The sequence below is a fragment of the Rhagoletis pomonella genome, unplaced genomic scaffold, assembly GCF_013731165.1.
Source record: "Rhagoletis pomonella isolate Grant_MI unplaced genomic scaffold, Rhpom_1.0 Rhpom_scaffold_00007, whole genome shotgun sequence".
Classification (NCBI taxonomy): domain Eukaryota; kingdom Metazoa; phylum Arthropoda; class Insecta; order Diptera; family Tephritidae; genus Rhagoletis; species Rhagoletis pomonella.
Genome location: NW_023458561.1, coordinates 70,714,630 through 70,740,363, shown reverse-complemented (window position 1 = coordinate 70,740,363; position 25,734 = coordinate 70,714,630). Strand labels below are relative to the sequence as shown.

The 25,734-nt window shown below is 35.7% G+C and overlaps 3 protein-coding genes across 3 annotated transcripts in view; all 3 read left to right on the top strand.

The window, feature by feature from the left end:
• LOC118743992 (mucin-19) overlaps positions 1-7,329 on the top strand; it is an 86,488-nt gene extending 79,159 nt beyond the window's left edge. The window contains exons 7-12 of the mRNA XM_036476755.1: positions 7-175; positions 245-893; positions 954-1,179; positions 2,636-2,892; positions 2,962-4,133; positions 4,194-7,329. Coding sequence (XP_036332648.1) covers positions 7-175; positions 245-893; positions 954-1,179; positions 2,636-2,892; positions 2,962-4,133; positions 4,194-4,267 — 2,547 coding nt within the window. The 3' untranslated portion in view covers positions 4,268-7,329. The remainder of the gene's footprint in view (positions 1-6; positions 176-244; positions 894-953; positions 1,180-2,635; positions 2,893-2,961; positions 4,134-4,193) is intronic.
• LOC118743494 overlaps positions 1-25,734 on the top strand; it is a 107,951-nt gene that overhangs the window by 18,188 nt on the left and 64,029 nt on the right. The window lies entirely within an intron of this gene.
• LOC118743492 (longitudinals lacking protein, isoforms A/B/D/L) overlaps positions 25,291-25,734 on the top strand; it is a gene marked incomplete in the record, with an annotated part of 75,812 nt that continues 75,368 nt past the window's right edge. The window contains 1 exon segment of the mRNA XM_036476213.1: positions 25,291-25,394.

The window sequence follows — 25,734 nt, the reverse complement described above, 5'->3', positions numbered from 1 at the left end:
ATTTCATTGTCAACAAAAAACGCACCGGGTTTTGTAGCGGTAAAACAAAAAAAATGTCGAAAATCTCCCGGTCCTGTGGAATATGATGGCGCTGTTACCAGGGACAACGTTCAAAGTCCTGCATACAGTGACATTTCAGATGACTCAACACCAGTTGGAGAACAGGATATCTTAGGTAGTTGACTGCTCTAAATGCTAGATAGCTTGCAAGCGCTTTATTTTATTTATTTTTATATCCTTTCAGATAAGTCACATCCTAAGCATTTAGATTTACCAACCAAAAAGCCATCTGATCTTGGTGCTGTGGGTATCGGAAGTGGATCGCAAGCAATTCCACCATTGGGTGGATATGGAATGTATCAATTTTATCAGCAGCAGCAATATTTGGTGCCCCCTCCTTCTTCCGATCAGCAACCTTCGCAGAATCCTAAGCAAGGATTGCTGCCTTCCACTCTCGTACAGGCACCATTAACGCTTCCCTCTTCGCAGTCCCAACAACAAAGCTCGATGCAATCATCGCTTCTTATGCAGCAGCAGCAGCAGCAGCAACAACAACACCAACAACAGCAACAGCAATCGCCTTTATTGGCAGACTATAACAAAAGCAAAGATCCGCCGTTAGACTTGATTTCAAAGTCATCGCAGCAACAGCAACAAGTTGTTGGACATCAACCACAAATGCAGAGCCAAGATGGTGCTGGCAATCAAAAGGACAACAACACTTCGGGCCAACCCCCACAGGCATCAGCAAATTTGGGCAACGTTGGGCCACCGAATAATGGCTTGCCACCAGGCATGGGAGCTATGCAATCGTTAGGATCATCAGGCGTTGGACCAGGCAGCTTGCCAACACCGTCGCCTGCTAAACCGTTATCCCACTTTTACCCCTTTAAGTAAGAACTAATAAGAAAATACGATTTAATCCAATAATAATTTTTCATTCAACCTTTTAGTTACATGGCCCCAGGTTATCCTTACAATGTAGAACCCAATTACGGGCCTGTGTCAATAGTGGCGTCCGATGACGCCGTAAAATTGGGAAACCATGGAAACTTACCAAGCTCACAACCACAAAACACAGGTCCTCCGCATTCGAGTGCGAGCGTCGTTAAAGATGAGCGTTTAAAGGAAAGTCCCAGTCCCCATGAATGTTCTAAACAAATGCCTCAGCAGCAACAAGTAAGTTGAATTTGTATAACAGCCAAGATCTGTAGGGGTTGCAAAGTCGAAAGCGTCTTTAGGTACTGCTAAACTGCAGTAGGGTTTTATTTCATTTTGGCGTTAATATGTTGTGGTCTGTTAGGCCTCTAACGGTAGTTAATACAGACACACCGACAATAAATAAAGACACATACGATGAACATACGAGTAGTGCTCTAAATTTGAAGATTCGACAACTGGTCAACCTACACTAGCGAAAAAAGTGGGAAGTGGGAAGTGAATTCGTAGAACTTCATCATGGTGCGAGTGAGCTTCGGTTAACCGTAATATCCTGGATAAGGCCAAACCGCGAGTTATCAGAAGCTGCACAAACTGCCAAAAACAGTACGACTACTACTTTCACCAACGGTGAAGTTGGGTAGCTATTGCCAAGACAAACGCTTCCAAATTCATTGGCCTGCCAGAATATTCATGCTGATGCAGAAAGAAATCGGTTATCAGGTCCTCAGCCAGTTGATGACCACTGTCGTCATTCATGATTTGTGGAAATAGGCGGGCAAGCCTGTAAAAAAATGGGAGTGCCATCGGCGAATTATCTGAGTGATTGACAGTCATCAGTCCGCTTTCAAGATCAAACCTCGAAATTAGGAAGAATTGAACAGGGGGTCCAACCGGGTAGTATCCTATCCCCACAATCAATCAACTTCTACACCTCGAAGCTCAATATTGGCGGTCGACAATGGCTTTGATGATGACTTGTGAAATGAAATTATCTGCACGGAACCTTTACCTTAAACAATCGCCACCTTTATCCACCCTTGTCGCGTGAATGCTGCCATCGCAGTTCAACCACCGCCAACCACATACCAATACATACAGTTCATTCTCTAACAAAACTGATATAAACCCAAGTTGTAAACTTATTAAAAGATTACAAAAAATGCAATAAATTTTCACCTCTAAACTATGTACTAAAAAATTCTAACACTTCTGAGAAAAAAGTTTGAAATTTGGCTGAAAATTTGTTGCATTTTTTGTACTATTTTACAAAGCTTTAAGTTTGGGTTTATATGAGTTTTGTTAGAGAATGAACTGAATTTTAATTGAAAATTCTTAAAAATAAATAATTACTGTATCAATGTTTTGCTTAATCTTACCATTTTTCCGCTCGTGTATACTCTACGAAATCATAAAAGAAATTACAGAAATCTAAAAAACTTCTACGCGCAACCGATTGCAAGAAAGACACGTTCTTTTTTAAAGTGGAATCTGTTGCTCAACGGCGCCACACACATGAAAATCTGTTAAAATTTCAACCAATAGCCTTGTCTGTGGCTCATTTTAAACCCAGTCAGCTCACACCGCTGGCACTACTCGCTAGGATTTAGTACAATAAACTTAATTTGATATCTTGAGATTATTAAAACTTACTATGAAAATAAGTTTTAACTGAAATACTGGTACTTTTTTTTAGATGGTTTCGTCAAAACTCATCAAAAGCGAACCAATGGCAAAGCAGGAGATAAAGCAAGAACACAATCCTAATGCTCAATCTCAACAGCAACAACAACAACCGCCCCAGCAACAACAACAACAACAACAACCCCAGCAACCGCACGCATTACATCCGAAAGACTTACAAGGATTGGGAACATATCCAAATATATATCAACGGCATCCAATGTCTTTAGCCGCCCAACAGCACTTATCTCGCGAGGAAGAATTAAGAAGGTGAAAAAATTCAGAATATATGTATTATATGGAAATTACATTGGGTTTTATAACTTCTTGCCTCTTCAGATATTACATTCTTTCAGACGAACAGCGACGACAAAATGCCGTTGCCGCTTTACGAGCAGTTCAAGCGCAGAATCCTTCCAACAACGGGCCACCTGGATCTCTGCAAAATCAAGTGCTGACGCAACATAAGGAAGATACCACCTCTTCAGCACAGCACCAACAACAGATGGCAATGGTGCAACAACAGCAGCAACATCAACAGTCTCAAAAATCGAAATCGCAGTCTTGCTCCACCAGTTCTAATGTGAATGCAGGTAGTGGCAAAGCAACAAATTTGACGAAAGAGGTGTCTAAACAAAAACAAGAAGAAGACGTGAAAATCAAACAGGAGGGACAGAAACCAACAATGGAAACTCAAGGACCACCACCCCCACCCACATCACAATACTTTCTACATCCTTCCTATATTGCGCCAGCACCCTTTAGCTTCGATCCGAATCATCCCATGTACCGCAATGTATTAATGTCAGCAGCTGGGCCGTACAATACTGCGCCCTACCACCTGCCCATACCTAGATATCATGCGCCTGAGGATTTGTCACGAAACACCGGAACAAAAGCGTTGGACGCACTTCACCATGCAGCCAGTCAATATTACACCACACACAAAATACACGAATTAAGTGAGCGTGCATTGAAATCGCCCACAAGCGGTAGCAATAGTGGCCTTGGGGGTGCGGTCAAAGTCAGCGTATCTAGTCCAAACGTGGGCATACAGCAACAGCAGCAGCAGCAGCAGGCCATGAATTCCGGCGGTGTAACTGGCCCGGGCAGTGGCCCAAATGCCGGACAAAATGCGCCCAATAGCGGTAGCCACTTATCTGGCGCAAATCAGTCTTCTGGTGGCAGCGGAATTCCGCTAAATCTACAGCCTCCGCCGACTGGAATGAGTGGTCCTACAAATAAATCTGATGTACTAAACCAAAAGGTGTTGAGTGGTCCGGGAAGTCAGGGCGGCAATTTAACAGGAGGCCCTCTTAGTATCGACTCACATAAGCAACAGAGTGGCACAAGTGGACCGAACAGCGGCGGTAATATCGGCGGTGGTGGCGCTCCTGGGCCAAATGGCGCCACCACAGATTCACGCAGCCCACCGCCGCAGCGGCATGTACACACCCACCACCACACTCACGTCGGCCTGGGTTACCCGATGTACACAGCACCCTATGGTGGTAAGTTTTATTGAAACATCTACAAATAGTAATTAATGGATGTAAATAATTACAATTTAGCTGCAGTATTGGCAAGTCAGCAAGCTGCTGCCGTAGCTGTGATAAACCCTTTCCCTCCTGGACCAACCAAATGAGAAACACAGAATGAGAAGAATTCATACAACATGAAAACATAATGAATTTATGTTCAGAAAATCGCAAACCTATTGCAAGTGAATTCATGGAATTTATCTTATAACAACTATTTACTGTAAGATAAGTCCAACATGAATCAAAATTACCGAAATATTAATCACTGCGAACGCGAGAAGCAAAGAAACCCAACTAACATGGTAGTATAGAATTGTATTTTAAGGATTTAAGGAACCTGCGAATTAACATTATCGGCATGCGTTTGAGATGTATTGTAGTGATTGTCTGATTAATTACTTATAGCCTTCAACTGGAAGGAAGGAATGTGTTTATGCTACAGCTGTTGCAACAACAATGTAATGTATTTATAACAGTACAAGAAGGTCCAGTAGACAACAGGCAAGTAGTGATAATCGGTCGGCAGGGGCAGGGTGGGGCGCAAGGTGTGAATTCGTTAACTAATTTAAAACAGTTTAATGGCATAGGTTGCATTATCAATTGAAATTGAAGAATGCTGCTCTTAAGTAACTAATAGTATCATAAAATCTAATTGCAATTAAAAGAGTTAATATGAAAATCAGAGATCACAAATAACAGTTAACCCCCGAGAAAAATACTCTTTACAGTGCGATGCGCATTCTTTTATTTTACAGTTGACAACTGGCATTTATTTTCGCAATTGCAATTTTATCTCTCGCCTGGTGAGATTTATAAATGCGATACATTTTCAGTGGTCACGTTTTAATTATTTGCAAAGGCAAATAAATTTCGGTTGTGCAATATGGCCGACATTGTGGACTAATATTCGCCCTTTCGATGATTTACTTACTATTTTGTGCAAAAATTCCGACTCATTTTGCTGGTTCTTTATTAAGTGAAAGTAAATGTATTGATTTAAATTAAATGCTTCTGAACTATTCGAGTTTTCTCGAGACCTCATGAGTTTATCGGGCCCGCTCAGGATTTTCGGGAACTTATGGGAATTTTTCAGGCTTTCGGATTTTTTCGTTATTTTTGGAAACCTTTTCCGGATGCTTTATTTTTCATGCTGTTGACTGTGTAAATGCAGTTCCAAAAGAAACCCATTCCCAATACCTTTTTAGTGCCAAGATGATTTCAAGGTTGAAGGAGGAACACGCTACACACAAAATACACAAATTTTCCAAATATTTCAATTTGATGTTCGACAAAACAAACCATTCGCCAACGGTAATAGAAAATCATTGTCCACTCACCAAGTCGTGCGAATGGAAAAAATCCTTTCGACCCGCGAAGAATTTTGTGAATACTTGAACGTGATAAGCGTTATTTGTGAACTCTGATAAAAATACATATTTACTACCTATATAAAAGGATGCAAATTTGCGATAAATCTCTGAAATCAAGAAGTTTGATAATTAGATATAAATATTAACAAAAAACACTAAACATATACCTATATACATATATAAAAAAAAATCTAGAACAATGTAATTTAATTATTTCACAGTTATCGATATAACTTTTAAAATAAGCCAACGCATATGGGCATTCCTTTAGATATCAAATTAATCCTGCTCAACCGGAAGATGGATTTAAACGAAAACAGAAACGAAATACGCGCATTTGTTGAGCAGATCCCCAAGGCGGCTAAAGTCAATTTAAATTATAACCTCGTACTCAATTTATCAAAGAAAAGTTTTACACTGCTTGCGTTTACACCATCTTCACCTCTCGCAAATAAAAAAAAAAAAAAATCGGAACCTAAGTGTTTGTTTTTTAAATTCCGCCCATCGAATCCTCGAATACAAAAAACTGCAAAACTTGTTTACGCCATCTTAACTTTTTTGTCCCGATTGATTGATTTGCGATGTATTTCATGTTGCATTTGGTTTGAATTTATTCTTATTGCTTTTTTGCCACTACACAAAAAGAAGCTATATTTGAATTTGTATTATCTACTTACGTATGTAGTCAAGTGTGTAGCTAAGGGTTTGCAAATCATATTTTCGCTTAGCGATGGAAACATCCTCAATTATGCGATCACTGAATACAAAAACACCCAAATATTTGACTAAAAGTACTCATAGCTGTATATTAATACAGATATAGGATATACTATACATATTATAGAAAACCTTTACTCGTTTTAGAGCTTATACATAAATTGATATGCGATAGTTTAGATTTACCTGTGTATGTATACATATGTATATATGTGTATGTGTAGCTGCTCTATATTTTGTATTTTATATTTTTTATTTTTTGCATAAATGTTATTTTTCAAAAACCCTGTGTATTATAAATACTAACTAAGAGATGCTACACAACGGGGCAAGAGCATAGGGCCTATTTAAAATGATAAAACTTATTGAGAGTACATAACAGTAACATAAATCAATGTTTTCCATAAAACAAAGGTTTACATTGTTTTTGGTGCCTAACACCGGTCTTTCTCACCTGCTTTCATTTACCAAATGAAGTGTCAGTGATTTTAAATACACTAACATTTTTGAATTCTTTTTTTTTTTTTTTTTGTAATTAGTCTCCACAACACTCTCATACCAATGCTTATAAATGTATAATATATTACTATAAGGACACATTCTACAATTTAGAAATCTAACTCGATTTGTGTAGTGAATAAATGTTAAGATAAAAATATATATTCTACGGAAATTATCCGCATATTGTATGAACATACACATATGTCTAACTAAACATTAAGTTATTGTGAAAGAGTTCAAGCACATTTATGGACCTAAATTTTAAGCATAAACAATACCCTAAGATTCGTTATACATGTTAATCAAAGCGACGGACAGAAGAAAAGGGCTTCAAACGCTAAAGTAATATAGGAGTATAGTTTTCAACAAAAAAAAAAGAACAAAAACAAAAAAATTAATAAACGTATTTATTTAAGCAAAAAATATAATTACATAAAAAGAACCCACAATTCTGCGACAGTTCATTGATAAGTAAATCAATAATGGTAGAACATAAGTAACACTACATATACATTAATGCAAAACAAAAACAAAATATATATATATAAAAGAAATAAATTTTTTATTATAGTCAAAAATCTACAGTTTTTCCTCTTTTTTTACGTTTTAAGTACAATTACGACCAACAGCAATACTAGAAGAATGCAAATCTGTCTATTAGGGCAGTACCGATTCCCAAAAAAAGACTGTGTTTTAATTTGTGGGCGCCCAAAATGATTGTTTAACAAATTTGCATGTGGTATAAGGGAAGGCTTAAAACTATTTCTCTGATTTGCCCATATATTAGATACATCTTATACTTAGATATGTATGAAACGTCTTATACAGTGTCGGACAAAATATTTGCAACTGGAACACAGCCTTAGAACTTCTTTCTTTTACATAAGAGAGAGAACTTATGTATGTATTTTAGTAACTTGTGTTAAATCTCTCTTCGGCTATACTATCTAGCACTAAAAATACATATTTAACCTTAATTGGGCTCCCCTAGCATTTAGTTCTTTTTGCGTCGTTTTTGCCCAAAATTTTTGGGTGAAACACAACTTTTCGCAGTAATTGTACTTCTAATGCAGTTTAATTTAAAACGAAACAAAAAGAAACAAACTTGAAAAATATCGCCAAAATTTATATGTACAATATACATATGTATGTATTAGACTAATTCAAAAAAATCGACTCTTCAATGCCTCAAAAGATGCCTATTAAAAGCGCAACCCTCGATATAAAGTTTAAAAGGTCCCGCATCGCGGATATCTATCTATTTTCCATATAAAGTACTTATAAAAAGTTGTTTTTAACTTTGGAATATGTTTTCTCGGCCATGAATTATCAAACTAAAAAATGTGATAAATATTTTTGTAGAAAATTAGACGCTCTACGAAAAAAATGTCTCTTTTTCATATCCATGAATTTTATTTTTTTTGGTATTTTTTATAATTTGTGTCATTTAAAAAAAACAACAAACTTAACAAAAAAATATAAAAACGTTGAAGAAAATTGAAGCAAGAATGATAGATATATATAGCGAGAATGTCAGTTTGGCAGAATAAAACATAACCAAAGATCATAGAAAACAAGGATGCTGGCTATGTTTACGGCTACCTTATATTCTATTTTCTTTGAGATAAAGAGATTGCTGCCACGTTTGTCCCAAAAATAGTTTTTGGGCCAGAGTAAAAAGAGACTCCAATTAATCGGGATTTAATCGCTACAAGTGTGAGAAATCGGGAGATCAATTCATACGTACATTTAATTTAAAATGGCCCCTATTATGAGTTGAATTCGATCCTCGATTTTCTTTCACAAGTAAAACCAGCCTTTCGAGCTTGTGGTTAGTATTCACGACGTTAGAACGGCATGAAATTAATAAATAAATTTGCAAATTAGTGTGTAGCTGCCAAAAAGTAAGAAAACAAATGCAAAATCATAAATTTTTCACAATTTTCTAACACTTCGCTACACCAACGAAAGCAAAATTCTGTTCGACAGACAATTCGATACTCAACGAACATTTCGACTCGCTTACATCGCTCATAATACAAATTTCACTTTCGATCTTCGATAGCCAGCGGGTAGTTGGGGTAGTTTTCTTATACACATGGTAGAAGTTATAGTTACTATTTCGGAGGTAACAACTTCTCCTCATCAGACTTCATCATCGAGTTCACTGGGACTTGAACTCACAACCCCGGCGTTCGAAGCCAGTGGTATTACCCACTGAGTTAAGTTCGCCATGTAAACTGTTGTGGTTGCTTTTTCCACTTTTTCATTTTTACAACCCAACTACAATCAGAGGCAAAGACTTTGTTGCTATTTAGACTTGATCATGTGGATGTTGTTGAATAAAAATCAAAATAAAGATTTTATCAACGGAATAAAAAAATCCGATTTTTGGAGGCATTTTAAAATCGGTCTAGCTCAAGTAATAAATCTTATTTTTACTGAAATATTTTGGGGAAGTCTTATATCTTTTTATAATTCCGGTGGAAAACCCGCAGCTTTTATTGGTGATGCACCCTAATGTACATATGAACATATCGTCACGTGAAATGAGAAAAACGTAACAACATCGTAAATGAAATGGGAAAAGTGGTGACAAATATTTAAATTTTTTTTTTTCATAAAGTTATGCGGGGATAAATCAAAAAGTGAACTTTGAATTTTTTATTAGTTATGACTTTTTGCGTATCAACGATGATGTTTGTTGCATCTTTTTGCATTACAGGTGACGATATGTACATAGATATCTTTTCCTCCATTTAAGCCCCGTGTGTATTGAGACTGAACTGTCATCAAGGGCTGCAAGTTTACTTTTTAAATTCAATTAATTGTTCTGACAAACGATATACAAGGTCAACATTAACATCATCGATGACAGTTAGGTCTAAGGTCGATTTTTATAAAGAGATAGGTCATATTGAATATAAGCCCTCGATATGTTGTTCAATTACTTTTGCGATTTATTTTTTTTTTTGAGTAAAATTGTGTCCGCATAATTTTTTTCTATATTCTCCACACTTCTAATCGCATTCGAAACTAGGTATATCAGTTTAAGTTATAAGGTGCAATTCTTGCCCCAAGGTTCAAAAACTGAGATGCTAACAATTTTGGCAGGGCTTTACAAAATTTTAAAAGTATTACAGAGGAAGATGTGTGAACAAGCTCAGAAGATGAAGAAGTACCTAGGGATGACTACGATTTCTGGGAACACCACAAACAGCTTGCCATCGGTCAATGAAGAAAAAGTCTGCGAAATGTGGCGAAGTGTCCTTTTATTTATCCAGCCCGGTATTCTGCCTGAAATCTATTAGAATGGGAGGAGCTGAAAACTGTACTGTGGTTCACTGTGTATTATTTTGGCCATACATCGTGATACGGTCTAATGTACATTTTGTACATTTACATACATACATACATGTATGTAGGTAAATTCATATACATAGGTATGTAAATTTGCGCATTTGAAAGCTCTTCTACTCTGTGATCAATATGAAATTGTTGGCCACGAAATTCGACGACGAGTAGAAAAAAGTAGCGCATCTGCAGTACCTGTTTAGCAAGAACAGAGATTTCCATATGATATGGACCTAACTGGATTCTATTTGGTTAAATTCCTAAAGCTCAACTGTTTTCAACTTTCTAAATTTAAAATAAGTTTCTCTTTACTTTTGCCACCCTGAGCTTCGGCTATAATCCCAAGAGAGAGTGGCATGCGCGTCATCTTTTATATGTATGCAATATTGTATGTGCATACACACACACACACACATCCATACAAACGAACATTTTATATCGGCTTGTACATATGTATGTATGTATGTGCATTCATGAGTATGATCACTCACAGCAGCAGGGAACTTATTGGTAAAAGCGCTATCGTCCAACATTGGGCCAACTCCACACAACAGTGCTAAGCAAGCGAGAAGTGTTGTTGGGAATTTCCAATTTTTCTCTTTCCGGTTTTCGGTTATTGCAGCGGCTGCTGCTATTCGTGCCAATTGATTTTTTATAATGTCCACCATACACACTTTATTTACCCTATTACGTACATATCAATATATACGTACGTAGTATAAATGTATGTATGTACCTACATCCATGCAAGCGAATCGTAGCAACGCACATACACACGTACCTACATACCAGTGTACTGCAGCAAGCTATAGCTTACATTTCCAGCTGCTTGAAAGCTTAGATGTATTCATTGGGCTTGGTTCGCAACAAGCAAGTAAATGCTTGGCTTGCTAGTTGGATTTCAACTCATACGCGCACTTGATTTACTTCAAACATATCTATTAGCGAAACAAAAACACACTAAGTAACTAACACATAACAATACCCTTTGGCTATGTATTTACAAGAGCTGCTGCTGTATTCAAACCTGTTCGATTCAAGCTACTGCCGTATTAATTGGCGTTCAAGCTATGAGTTGAATTGGCTTGGTTGAAACAAGTGTGCATCATACTTGCGCTTGTATTTTTTTCCAGTAGCTTGAAAATGTAAATGAATCGGCTTGTGCAGTACACTGTTACGTACATATCTACATAGCAATTTCCAAACTGCTCCATTCATATTAGGTTGCGTTCCGAAATGCATCAGAAATGAATCAAATCAGTCTCTTTTATTTCTGAACTATAATTGATAAAAATGTCAACCGTGATTATACGCCCAATTGGAACTTAGCTGCGTAAATAAGACATTTCTATCAATTTAGAAATAATAAGATACTTACTTATGCTTTCGCTTGATGCATTTTGGAACGCACCCTTACTCTACTACATTGGTATTCATAAGAAGTGTTCAATTTTTAATCCGAAAGAGGAATTCAGTTTAAATTTATAAATACATACATATGGATAGTATATGTACTTATACATATGTATGTATGTAGATATCCTGCAGCAATAAGGCGGCCAATTTTCCGCCTGATTCAAAGTGATCATTTGAACACACATTTACATGCGTGCCTGTAGCTCAGTGCGCAGAGACGCTTGCCACTATTTGTTAGCTTTCAGGATGGTCCGGGTTCAAATGCCGTCAGAAGCAACATGGTTATAATAAGAAAAAAAAATTTTATTTTTGTGTATTCGAATTATGAAAAAGCATCTGCGAAGTGCCGAACGCAATCTTACTCCAACGAAACAAATCTCCGAAACTGAACTAGTCGAGGACTATCTTACGTTCAGTGTTGATTGGACCGGTCCTTTTCCAATGGCACGCCCAATGCTAAAAATGGCAGTTGAAACCATTGGCAGGGGAATTATGAGGGACTAGTGCTGGTAACAATACGGACTATCTGAGGGCTAACCTAGGGCGAGTCTGAATTGCTGCAGGGTATATCCTAAATCAATACTTACATATGTACATATGTACATATGCAAATGTTGTATATGGAGGATTAAAAAGTTCTACCAAAATATTAAGCGGGAAATTTTACTACGGGTCAACGCAGATGCAGTGCTTTATTCGATTTCAATTGAGAATTAATATACATATGTATGTGCAACATATGTACATATACATTGATTTCAAAAATACATATCGTCCCCCTTATGCAAATTTACTAATTTTGAGTTATTGGGTTGACTTGATTAACCTTTGCATGTTCGCTTGGATGTCCAAACCTCAAGGTACCATGCTACTACACGGAAAACAAAATATTGTGCAATGTCAATTATGTACCCCACTCAACTGATTAAATTAAAGACCAATACTAGATCTTTGATGTTTTTTCCTTATATGTAATTGTATTCATTAACTCTATAAAAAGAATATAAAAAACTTTACAAATATAATTTAGTTTATAACAAGATAATTTAATTGTACCATTATGTTGAAACTTTCATAGAAAATATTTATAAATATGTGAAAAGAAACAATTTTTAGGTTATCGATTATTTGGAAAAAAAAAGTTTGAAATATAATTTTATTTGTTGGTATTGAATTTTATTGCTATTGCACAATTTTATTTGTTTTACGCTTTGCGGCATAGATTTTACCGAAATTTAGTAGACAAATTTGTATTATTTCCCCCTATTCGTGTTTTATTTTTTTTTTAAGTTTCAGCATGTTATCATTCTGGTTTGAATAAGTAAAAATCTTGTTAAGTAGATCTTACAAATCTCCAGTGGTATTAAAGCCCATATTTTAAACTAAATAGATCTTCTAAAAGAAGGTACTTTATTCCTTCAAATAACGATTTTGCTGTTCGCACGGTATGCATAACACGTTTTATCGCTGGAATTTTCAAATATCTTCAGTCGAAATGAGCGAAATATTTGCCAACTTAACGCGCAAAGAATGTTTCTACTTCTGGATATTCATTTTTCTCAAAGTGAAAAGGTTTTATTTGTTTTTCAAAGGTATATAGGCTTTTTACTTTAAATCTCTGGCCCTTATTATGAGTTGCATTCGATATTCGACTGTGGTCGAAAGTGCTGATCGAACGAATTTTCTTTTGGTATTATTGCGCTCATTCGATGAAGGATGGCGCTATTGTGAATTTCGCTCGTTTAGGTTGTTCACAATAATTTATTTTGAGAAGCTTTGTTTACAAATCGAGCAAACAAAATTTACTGAATGCACATACATATGTAAATTTGTGCAAACCAAAATGAAATAAAAAAGAAAGCGAATTTATAAAAACATAGTAAAAAAAAATAATAATAATTAGTACAACGATTCGTCAGAGGATGAGAAAAAAATATATAAAACTATAAATAGCTCCATTATTTTGTTCTCAGAGATCGTGCCAACAGCGTATTTCACAAGTAAAACCAGACTTTCGAGCTTGGGTTTACTATTCACGACGTTAGAACTGTTTGAAATTAATACAAAATTCAATGCCATGGGATATTACACTGTGCAACAATGAATGAATGAATGTGAATAAATGTGTAGAACATTTTAACCCGTTATCTCCCTCGCCAAAGGGTCGTTTGTGCCTTTTTTTAAAGTCTGAATAAAATAGCATTTTGAAGGCCGCTAAAAGTTAAAATCTTCTAGAAAATTATTTGCCATAAAATTTCCCTAGAGGTCCTCTCAGACCAAATATTTGTACAAAGAATCTGTAAGTTCACAGAAAATAAAAGAGCATATATCCCCTTGAAATGTGCAAAAAAAAATGTATGCAGATGTAGAGGGAAAAGGCACCGGATGCAATTCTTGCAGAAATTTGTTGGTGGAGTAAGAACGTGTTTGAGGATCGTGATCATGAAGAATTTCAAGATGGCGCAGTAGAACCAGCATGTGGACATCATGTGTGACTCAGATTCTGATCACACCGATGATTCCGATGCTGATTTTACACTTCCCGAACCATCACGCCCGAAAAGAGCAACAGTTATGCGTATAAACGAAATATAAAATAAAGCATAAAAAGTTGGTGCATATTTTTATTTTCTGTAGACCTATAGATACTTTGTACAAATATTTTGTCTGAGATTACCCCTAGTGAAACTTTATGGCAAATAATTTTCTGTAAGATTTTAACCCTCTAGCGACCTTCAAAATGCTATTTTATTCGGACTCTCTAAAAAGGGCCAAAACGATCCGTTTGTGAGGGAGATAACGGGTTAAAATGTTCCATAACTATTTTACTATATGTCCCGAAACAACTCAACTCATCATTCGGTCATCTCGCTTCCACACATAAAATCGGCTCCATTTCTGTGCAGAATGTGGCTCACTCTTCTACAGTTTCTAGTTATATTAGTAGTAAAACGCAAACTTCTTCTAAAAAATTCGTTGGCATCACTGCCTCGATTACGTCATTGGAACAAGTCTTGAATACCAACCATTTAGCTATAAAAAATGCGGGTCGATAGAACTTTTTGCGCTGATTTCAACTATTTATACCAAAATTATTCGGCGCAAGAAAGAATATATATACAAAAAGTATATATGTATATATTATTTTCGTTAAATTTTACCTTATAACGGTGGAGCAAAAATATTTCTATAAAAAACTGCACAATTTTCTCTTTCTTTTGGCATACCATATGACTACCTTAAGGGCCAATCCATCCCGTATTCCTCGGACTAAAACTAGTAAAACAGTCAAAAATGAAAATTCGCTCAGAGCGAGTGAGTAACACTGAAAAGTACGGGATCGCTTTCTAGTTTATTTATATGTCTGTACTGTAATGTTTTCGGACGGTCTAGCTCTTACTGCCAATATAGCAGTATTACATATGTATATGACATGCATATGTATGTATATCCGCGTCAGTGGCGGATTTAGTAACGAAGCTGATATTTATATACACATATGGACATAAAAGTACAAGCATTCTAAGTCATATACATAACTAGTCCGATTAGACATCTACACTAAATAGTTTTTCTAGGATACTATGGTTCTAACCATGAAACCAATTTTACAAAATTTCCCGACTCCAACCACCCTTAGCTAGGCCAAACAAACTTGAAACTCTTACGGAACATGTCACCCAAATTTCATTTCAATCAAATGCACCATGTATATATGTATGTATGTATGTATAGGTGCCACCGGAAAATGCATAAAAAATTGCATACATTTTGCTAATAATTTAACGTCCCATACATTTTAATATTTTAATCTGGAAACCATTTACTTTCGTTCGCTGTGGACCATTGTCCGCTAAAATAGATCCAGAGGGCTGTAGTTTACCAAAAGGCCTCTAACATTTATCATTGCCAATTTCAATTTCAATTTATTTAAATTTAAATCTTTTTTAGCACAACAGGGAGGTATAACAACAGAAATTATAATTTAAGCAATGAAACAGAGATATTAAACAAATCCAAAAGGAAAAACAAACAAATTTAAAAGACTGGTACACCGTAAAAATTACGCACTGACTCGTAGGTCGGCACAGAACTTAGTTAATTTGAGATGGGTAATCAAGTTTTAGAAAAGTAATTATATAGGCCCTTATTATGAGCTGCATTCGATTTTCGATCTTCGCTGGCTATCGAAGATCGAAGATCGAAAGTGAAATTCGTATTATGAGCTATGCAAGCGTGTCGAAATTTTCGTTGAGTATCGAATTTTCTGTCGAACAGAATTTTACTTTCGATGGTGTAGCGAAGTGTTAGAAAATTGTGAAAAATGTATGATTTTGTATATGTTTTCTTACATTTTGGCGGCTAGACACTAATTTTAAACAATTTTTATTAATTTCATGCAGTTCTAACATCGTGAATACTAAACACAAGCTCGAAAGGCTGGTTTTACTTGTGAAAGAAAATCCCAATACTCTGTTGGCGCGATCTCTGAGAACAAAATCGTAGCGCTGTTGATAGTTTTAAAATATTTTAAATAGATTTGGCTCACAAACGCTTCTTTAGATGGTCGGAACTTTTTAATGAATCTGTAGACAAATTTCTTAAATATATTTTATATCAAAATATATTCGAAAGACTAATAAACTTAAACTCTCTTAAACATTTGCTACTCCTGGCCAGTTTACTTAGCTCTCATCCTCTGACGAATCGTTGAACCAGAACTCGTTGTACTCATTTTACCACGTTTTTATAAACTTGCTTTCTTTTTTACTTCATTTTAATTAGAACAAATTTACATAAATATGTATAAGCACAATATTTAGTTTGCTCGATTTGTAAACAAAGCTTCTCAGCGGTGAAAAATATACTATTGTGGACAACCTAAACGAGCGAAATTCACAATAGCGCTATTCTTCATCGAATGAGCGCCATAATACCAAATGAAAATTCGTTCGCTCAGCACTTTCGACCACAGTCGAAAATCGAATGCAACTCATAATAGGGGCCATAATACATTCTTGTAGTTGCTTTTGTTGTTGATTGTACTCCTAATAGTGGCAGGAATGGAGTTCCACACTCTCATAGCATTGACAAACCAGGGAACGAATTTTATGCAAATGTCCACGATTCAGCTCTACCTGATTCCATATACATATCGTCGTTTAAAGTACAAAACCGCGTATCAAGAAAATGCAAAACCGCGTATGTGAGGTTGCATAAATTATTTTTTAGAGAGTAAAAAAAACACTCATATTTCACAATGGTTCTCATTTTTAAAAAAGGAATCGCATTTCTGGCTAGTATATTTCAGGACGAATGGATAAGGATTGAGCCAAGAGCTTGTGTGAGCAAATCCAATTTTTGGCACCTAATGTCAGTTACGCGGTTTTGCAGAATGACGATACGCGGTTTTGTGCTTTAAACGACGATATACACATTTGATGTTGCCTTTTTTTGCCTTTTTTGGAATAACTCCAGTAAAAATTTTGCGGATAGCAAGCACAGAGAGTCGAAATTTTTTAAACCAGGTCCGATTTCGTTCAAATTTAGAAAGCTTATTTTAAAGATATTTGTTTTACTATTAACTTACTCCATTTTTCATTTGCCGTAAAAATGTTTAACCGACTTCAAAAAAAGGAGGAGGTTATCGATTAGTCGGAATATTTTTTTTTGTGTAGGTATGTTACTTCATAACTTTGGACAACGTTAACCGATATAATTATATATTTTTTTTTTTTAAAGGAAAGGCGGTGCCTCCGGAGTGGTCCCATACTAATTTTGTTTAGATCCGATCATTGGATCATGAAGAAATTAACGGTACTCTTAAATTTTTATATGGGAATTTAAGTTTGTTTTGGTTTTCTGCTTAAAAATCACTTGTTTTTTTTTTACCTTTGCTTATACTTATAGGAACAAATATTCAATCTAAATGCTTGATTAAAATAAAACCTATTAAACATCAACCAGGACATGCAGTTTTTCATAGGTAGCCGTTTTTATGTGGCGGATCCGAAGCCCTACGCACACAACCCATTCTACTTCAGTTTCCATTACGGTTTTTAATACTCCATAAAGAATTGTGTATAAACATTAGAGAGGCCCTTTCTACATAATATATATGTACATATGTATATATATTATGTATGTGTATACATATGTGTGGGTATCTATGGATCCAAAGCCTATTTCCAGGCGAATCAACCGAACTTGGCACTTACTCATGCATTTGCACATCAGTTGTACGTACATACGTAGATATTTATGTATGTATGCTTGTATAAATGTACGTCATATGCACATACATACATACATACATATATATGTATATGGATTTGCTCGCACATCATCAGCTCCGGATCTTACCTTCAATTAATTCAATTCAACCCCCCTAACGAAATGCAAGTAGCCCACCCTTTCCTTTATATGCGCTCACCACGATGCAGACATACATACATATATTTAACATAATGCATACATACATACCTACAAGTTTGTAGTTGTGTGGGAGAGTGCGCTTACCGCCACCCTCCGTTCGGAAAAAAAGGTGCGTGATCCAAGCACACTAGCAAAGTTCGAGGTTTGAATGGACGACCCCTTGTGCTTCAATCGAACAGCGCATCGTCATCGCCATCGTCAGCAGTTATGTACGTTTCGTTGGCAAAATGAATTAATGCCACTGCATAAGCTACTCGTATTTCGCCCCTAATCGCTTAGGGTATTTTTCAAGCATTTGTGTATGTATGTATGTACTATGCTATGTATGCTCTGGGGTTTATTTTGTAGTTTGCAGCTGGCGTTGAGTGAGGGTAACCAAGACACTCGGCCGAGCAGCATAGGAAGCGCATGCGTTGGGTTACTACAGACTTGAAATGCAGCGAGCCGTTTTCCGCTTTAGTGAGGGGATCTCGCCACAAACTTATAACTCGAATTTGTTCCCCTTCCAATTGTTTTCCGTTGCTGTGCTGTGGCACAACGGTTCAATATCCAAGCTAACGCCAACCGACCGACTGACTGGTGGTGGCTTTTTTGTTAGCATATGCACTCGGGCGAAGCGGCTGATGTTGTTCACCACATACATACATACATAAATACAAAAAATACACGAATCCACATGCACTGGAACATTTTCAACCCCCTCACTGAGCAGATCCGAATGAATGTTAGCGCGAATGCTTGCTCCCATTACTGCTTTTGCTCCGTTGTTTAAGGCCAGTCGGACGGACCACCGCTGTCCCATTTGTCCCCTTATGTTCACTTAGTTTTTCTCTTTTTTTTTTTTTTTTTTTTTTTTGTGGAAAATCAATAATAGGGGTGGATCACGACATAGGTTTTACATTCAGACATGCATAGTCGTGTATGTATGTATGCAGTGCATGTTAAAAATTTGCAATGTTTGGCTCTAACTGTACCAGAAAATTCGTAAAATGTGATCTTAATATCAATTTAGTGGCGATGCATTTGATACCAACAAATATACATACATATACATATGTACATATACATATGTATAGACTTACATGCATATATATGCACATATGTATATATTAATCCTAATAATTGACCACACTAAAATGACTTTAGCAACTTTGCAAATCTGCAACAAAATAGTGTTTTCATCGCGACCACAAAAACAACAAACGAGTAGCGAGTTACATACTTTCGCGCCGCGCCGAACATCGAGTATACGAATCTTAGATGCATTGGATGTTTTCGAGTCCATTTCTTCATGCTTCGACCTGCAGATATCGGCGAACAAACCAATAAAAAAAACTCTTATAATTGCGATATCATACTCCTTTTACATAAAATAAATTCAAAGGACTACAGAGATATATATGTATACTGCAGTCACCAGTTTCCGCGCAGTAAAAATCGTAAGGTGAGCATGGCGACAACTCGGAATTACGTGTGTTTTCCACAGTAATTATTGTATATGGCTACGGTGGCCATCCGCCTCGTATTATACGGGACAGTCCTCTTTTTTTTCGAACAATTGGTCTAGTAATTTCTTTATTTTATAAGGGACGCCAAATGTTCTGTATACCTTTGCATGTCCTGTATTTGTCCTGTATTTAGTGTTCGGCATTTCGATGCCTTAACAGCCCATTAAAATGGCATGCCTATGAACCAGTTTTAAGTGATGTTGGTATGTATATGATTGGAATTTTCTCCATAAACAGTTATTGGTTTCTAATCTGAATACCTGTGATTCGAATAGAGTAATACATATACAGTGACCAAAAAATACATAAATTAGGAATCGACATTTTAGCAACGTTTGGCTATTTTTCTGTTGTTTATTTTATGTTTTTTTTTTATTTTTTATGGAAGTAAAGCTCTTTTTCCTAACAAAAGCCATATATGTCCAAATTTTCGACTTTGTACAAAAGACTCTACAAATTGATTCTGCAAAGTTTCACCAAACTTTCAAACTTTTTAATCAAAAACATTTGGTTTGAAGTTTTGTAGCTCATTAAAATTTAATATAATAAAATCGAGTCCGGCCGGTTCCATCTTTTTTTCAGGTTCCGATGCCGATGCCGTTTAATCGGCTGATGCCGATGCCAGAGAGTTTTGCTTCACATCGAAGTTCGTGCTCCCTTATTTCATTTCGACGCAGTTCAATGTTGATTCTTTTAATGTTATTTGGCTTTGGTTTTTGTTTTCGCTCAATTTCATTTATATTATTATTTTTCAAAACAAAAGAAAAAACGTTTGAAATGAAGTGAGCCCTACAAATTTTGAATTTATTTACTAAGCAAATATTTTTTCGGCTATTGCAAATTAAATAAGTCCTCTGCAAGAAGGTTTGGTTAAAAAAAAATACGTGCACATACATATATGGTATCAGGGGTATGGAAATATCCCTTTTCCCTTGAAGTAAACCGTTTAGTGTGGACAACAATGATGTTTTTCAAATAAGGCAGATCGGAATATGCGCTCCCTGGGAAGACAATACCTGTAATTATTGTTCCATGATATAAATTCAGATTTCAAACTTTGTAAAAAAATTAGACAAGTTCTGCTTATTTTCACCAAATTTTCAAATTTCATTTAATCAGAATTCTGGTAAGCAGTTTTGTAGACTATTTAATTCTAGTATAATGAAGTGCAAGTTTCAAGCTGATATAAAATCCCGTTAATTTTTGGCAATTTTTTTTTTGCTGGCAGTGTCCTCCATATAAAAGAAAATTGTCAAACATACTTTTGTATGAAAAACGGGAAGCACCTTCAACAAAAAAAAAAAAATCATTTTTGTGAGCTGTCTGCAAATGTTTTTGAATGTGTTCTGTTGTCTATCGCTTCACCTGAACATATGAAAAGATATTCCAAACAATCAGCAAAGAATCGGCGAAAAAAGGAAACGACCTTTGCTTCTCTTTTAAAATATTATCGAACATACTATATGAAAAAATGCGTTACACCGTAAAAAAAAAAATCCAAAAATTAACGGTAAATCCTAGCTACTTCAAACTTGCACTTTACTGTACTAAAATTCAAGGAATTTTTTCACTTCCAAATGAAAAGACTTAGCGTATAGATGTGCAAAAATTTATTCTTTTTAGGGTAGGATTGCCACCTGTTTAAAAATTAAAAGACCTTCGCCGTTCTTTGGATAACAAAATGAGATAGCCTCCGCATGTATAAAAAAAAAACTATTTTTTTTAGTAGAGTTGCCACCTATTTAAAAATTAAAAAAATACTCTTTGATCCGAACATAGTAGGGCTGTGCGATTAATTGATTACTCAAAATTTTAATTAATCATAAAGTAAATAACTCAATTATTCGATTAATCGAAAATTATGATTACTCAAAAGTTCAGTTACTCGAGTAATCAAGATTTTTGATTAACCAAAAACAAAAATATTTGAGTAAAATGCTTTATGATTAATCAACATTTCGAGTAAAATGAGTAATCAACATTTCAACTCTTTACATATGTATAAAGTAGTTAAAGTTCCTTGATACTTTGAAAACAACGTTTCTGTTTTCAAAATTTAAAACAAAAAATTTTTTTCATACACAGAATGTAAAAAAGAAAATAAGCATTTTCCAAAGCAAACTCTATTACGAGCAAAGTTATTTTTTTTGAGTAATCATATTTCAAGTAACTCGATTAATCATCGTTTTGAGTAATGAAAATCTTGATTACTCGAGTAATTGATTAACCGAATAATTGATTAACCAACTTGCTCGAGTAATCGAATAATCGCACAGCCCTAGAACATAGTATTAAGCAAAGTCAAGATGTTTTGACCACGCCAATCTGTAATGTGCGATCGCTGTGGTGCAGTGCGCGGTACCCTTCCGCAGAGCTTGGGTTAAAGACCGTTTCCACCGAACATCAAATACATATAAAAAAAATAGGTTTTTTCTAATAGCGGTCGCCCCTCGGCAGGCAATGGTGAACCTCTGAGTGTATTTCTGTCATGAAAAATGGCTATGGTAAAAACGCAGTCGCCGTTCGACATCGGCGTAAAACTGTAGGTCCCTCCCCTTTGTGTGACAGCAAAAAATCGCACGTCACAAATCGGAGAAACTCGGCTAAGTACTAACGTACGTATGTATGTATGTATAAGTGCCAATCTATTATCTATTATTATTAGGTATTACGCTCGAAAATTACTGAACAGATTTGGAAGTGGTTTTACTTAATATAATCTGTATCGATAGGGCTATTATCTTTAGTACTTAGAATTTCTATAGGGTTGCCACCCGTCTAAAATAATTGTAAGATCTTTTGGTTGAATTACAAAAAGTGAGATGTGAATTCAAAAGGCTTGGCCTCTAGATGTTCAATAATTTATTATTTACACATTTGGTCTCAATTTCGGCTATAAATGTGCCCAATAAACATGGGGCTTGGTTAACAATTCGAAAATGATTGGAAATCTAACATTTTTTTCAAGTCACACCTTCGATAACGAATGTGCAATAGGTTAGTATTCGATTCGAGAACTAGGCCATTCTCCAGCAAAACGTAACGTAACGTTATCCAATGAATTTTTCCTTCGTTATGAATTCGACATCTAGCCCATTATCGAATTTAAATTTTAATGAGAGAGAGAGTGATTGTATTATACATATTTCCATTCGAAAATGAGCTGGATCTCACTTTCTCTCTTGTTAGTCCCCTTTCAGACACGTCAAGTCTTGCTTTCAAGTCTGCTCGTTCGTTGGCGAAGGAGGTGGGAAGAGAGGGGAAGAGTACAGATACCTTCGTACCGTCAATTCGTTTCAAGTTTTCTTGTTCTCTTTTGATATTTTCGTTGCTTCCCATTTAAAGATCCAAGGACTTGAATTCAATAAAACTTGACGAGTGTGGAAGCAAAGAGAAAACACAAAAGAGAATGCGATAAAAATTGCTTTTAAGACTTGACGTGTCTGAAAGGGGAATTACTATGGTTTTCGTTTTTTTGTCGAACCCATCTCGAATGTATTTCCTATATACTATGAACGTTGGAAAACCAAGGTTGGTTATGAGTTCGTTCTCAGTTCGATATTCATATTGGATATCGAAGGTAATTTTCGAACGTTCGCCAAAATGTTTATAGGGTAGCCTTAAATGCAAAGTCCCTTGTTAGGTAGTTCAGTGAAACCCTTCTTATGCACATTCATACATACATACATATGTCGATTTTTTCACGATTAGGGTGGTACCCCGGTGTTTTGGTCAAACTTTTATTGTATGTATGTATGTACACGCTGTAAATTACTTCCAGCCCGTATACGAAAAACTGGATTCAATGCTGTATACATACATATAGTCCGCTTCACTTGAATAGATACACATTTTTCCCACAGATCTGAGCTTATATCTGAATTGGGCATCGCAGAATTTTCTTTTTGATCCAATATTAATGAATGATCAATTTCAAAAGGAAACTGGTGAAAATGGAGAAAAAACCTCTATTACATTGGATTGTATTATTATTTTGATACACTTGAATAAGTACAGTGGCTTAAACACAAGGAAGGGACTAGATTGAACCAACAAAAGCATGCCATTCACTTTAGTTCTACTATATAACACTTTTAGTATTGGATACTACATCCCTAATTCCAATGTATGGAAAAAACTTATATTCGGAAGATAATTCTAGAGATCTGCTTTCCACTTTAACGCCGGAAAGAACAACAGCCAATCATCACATGAATTTTCGGATAGGCAAACTTTGCAAAACATCCAATTCCAAATATTTTCCATTGAATTTAGGTCCTGTGAATAGGACGAAAATTACGACTTTGCTTCGTTATCCTCGTTTTTACAGCTGTTGTTGTGTGAATCGGTGCATAATTCAAGATCAAGGTGCAAAAATAGGCAACAAATGTCCTAATACTTCTTTTGCATGAATTATTCGTAATTTTGGAAACTGGAAATCTACGAAATCGCAGTTCCGACCGCCATACTCTCTTCTTGACGTTCGTCGTTTAAAAAAAAAAACCTGACTATTATTATTAAATCCGTTATAACGGATCAAAATTAAACTTTTCGCCAGAGAAAACCATCATTTTCTAGTTGTCCTTTCAGGCATGCGGGTTGTACAAAATTCCAGTCATGATTCCTAACGTTGTGTAGTGAAATTGACGCCCTTTTTAACATTTTCTGAACACAAGTGTATGGAGTAATTTATAGTTCTCCTGTGAGGTCATCAACACCAACGTTTTTCTTTCATTTTGGTCCACTATCTCGACAACAAGATGCTGACCTCGTACGCCACTTTTGTTATTTCCATTTAGCTTTTGTGTTCTGGCTCCATTTCATGATTTTTTTATGCGATGTTGCATTTTCGCCTGCAAAGTCCCCGTGGATCCGTGAAGCCCTCCATTTATAAATTTTTTGCAGTTGAAAGTGCGCCTGCTTCGCCCATTTAAATTTTGAAAACGTTTTAAGTGCAATTTTGATTACTTTGCCACACAGATAAGGGGGGCTGGCTATGCTTACTTTCGTGCCTTTCGTGGTGTAGTTTGATAAAAAGCGGAACGAAAACCAAAGTAATCAAGTAATCAAACACATTTTGCACCGGGGAAAGACAACATTTTTTTGGAAGAAACGTAATCACCATAAGCTTGGATCTTGAGGAAAATATCTGTGTGTACCTATTCAAGTGAATCGGGCAGTACATATGTACATATACATACATATGTACATACGTATACGCGAGAACACACGTGTACATACATATGTATGCATGTAGGTTCTGTGTTCTGATATATGTACCTATTATATTGTTCTACGTAAAAGTTAATAATAAATTTATGCACATATTCCTACATCTATGTATGTATGTATGTATGTGAATAAAAAACTAAAATATAAATGCATACCTACTATGTATGGGTTTTTGCTTTGATGCGGGTGTTGAGATTTTTATTAAAATTAGGTTTTGCAGGGTTTGGATGGCGATCAATATTTTTGATATTTATATATGTATGTATGTATGTATAAGCATTATCATGTAACTAAAAAAGAGAATGTGTCTGTACGAGAGGGAGAGATTGTGTCTCAACAAAGTCGGAAATTCGTACACCCATGCATACATACATACGTACGTACGTATGTTTGTATGCACATACGCTCGTTGGAAGGGGAGAATTTGGGGTGGCACGAAGCCTATTTGTTTCGTATGATGATGTTGTGGTTGCTGCTGCTGCTTTGTACTTACTTGTACTCCGTGCTTTTATGCTTTCATACATACCTCTCTATGTGTAAAGCTGGCCGATTTCGTTGGGGTTCAGACGATATTGTGCTCAACTAGCAGCGGCAGTAACAATACAAGCTCTCAGGAATACGGTCGGTCCATCGGGTGGACGATAGTTGCTTACATTTTAATAAAGCAACTAAGCAACAACACCAATATTGTTACTTGAGTAAATAGTACATTCATACATATGTACATAACATAAAAAAAATAAATAAAATTAAAAATTAAATACATCTGCATACACACGAAAACAGCAAATGCACGTTCGTTTACAAAAATACAAGTGTATATACATACATAGTTGTAGAAAACATATACATACGTATAAATATATTATAAATATGTATGTACGTGTGTCCAAGATTTTTTCCTGTGTAATGGCGTACTCACATACACAAACTAATGATTAACTACAATTTTTAATAAGTTCGGGGAAATCCATATCCGCTAAGGAAAAACAAAAAATAAATCGGGACCATTTATTTTAAGTGTGAAAAATCCTACTG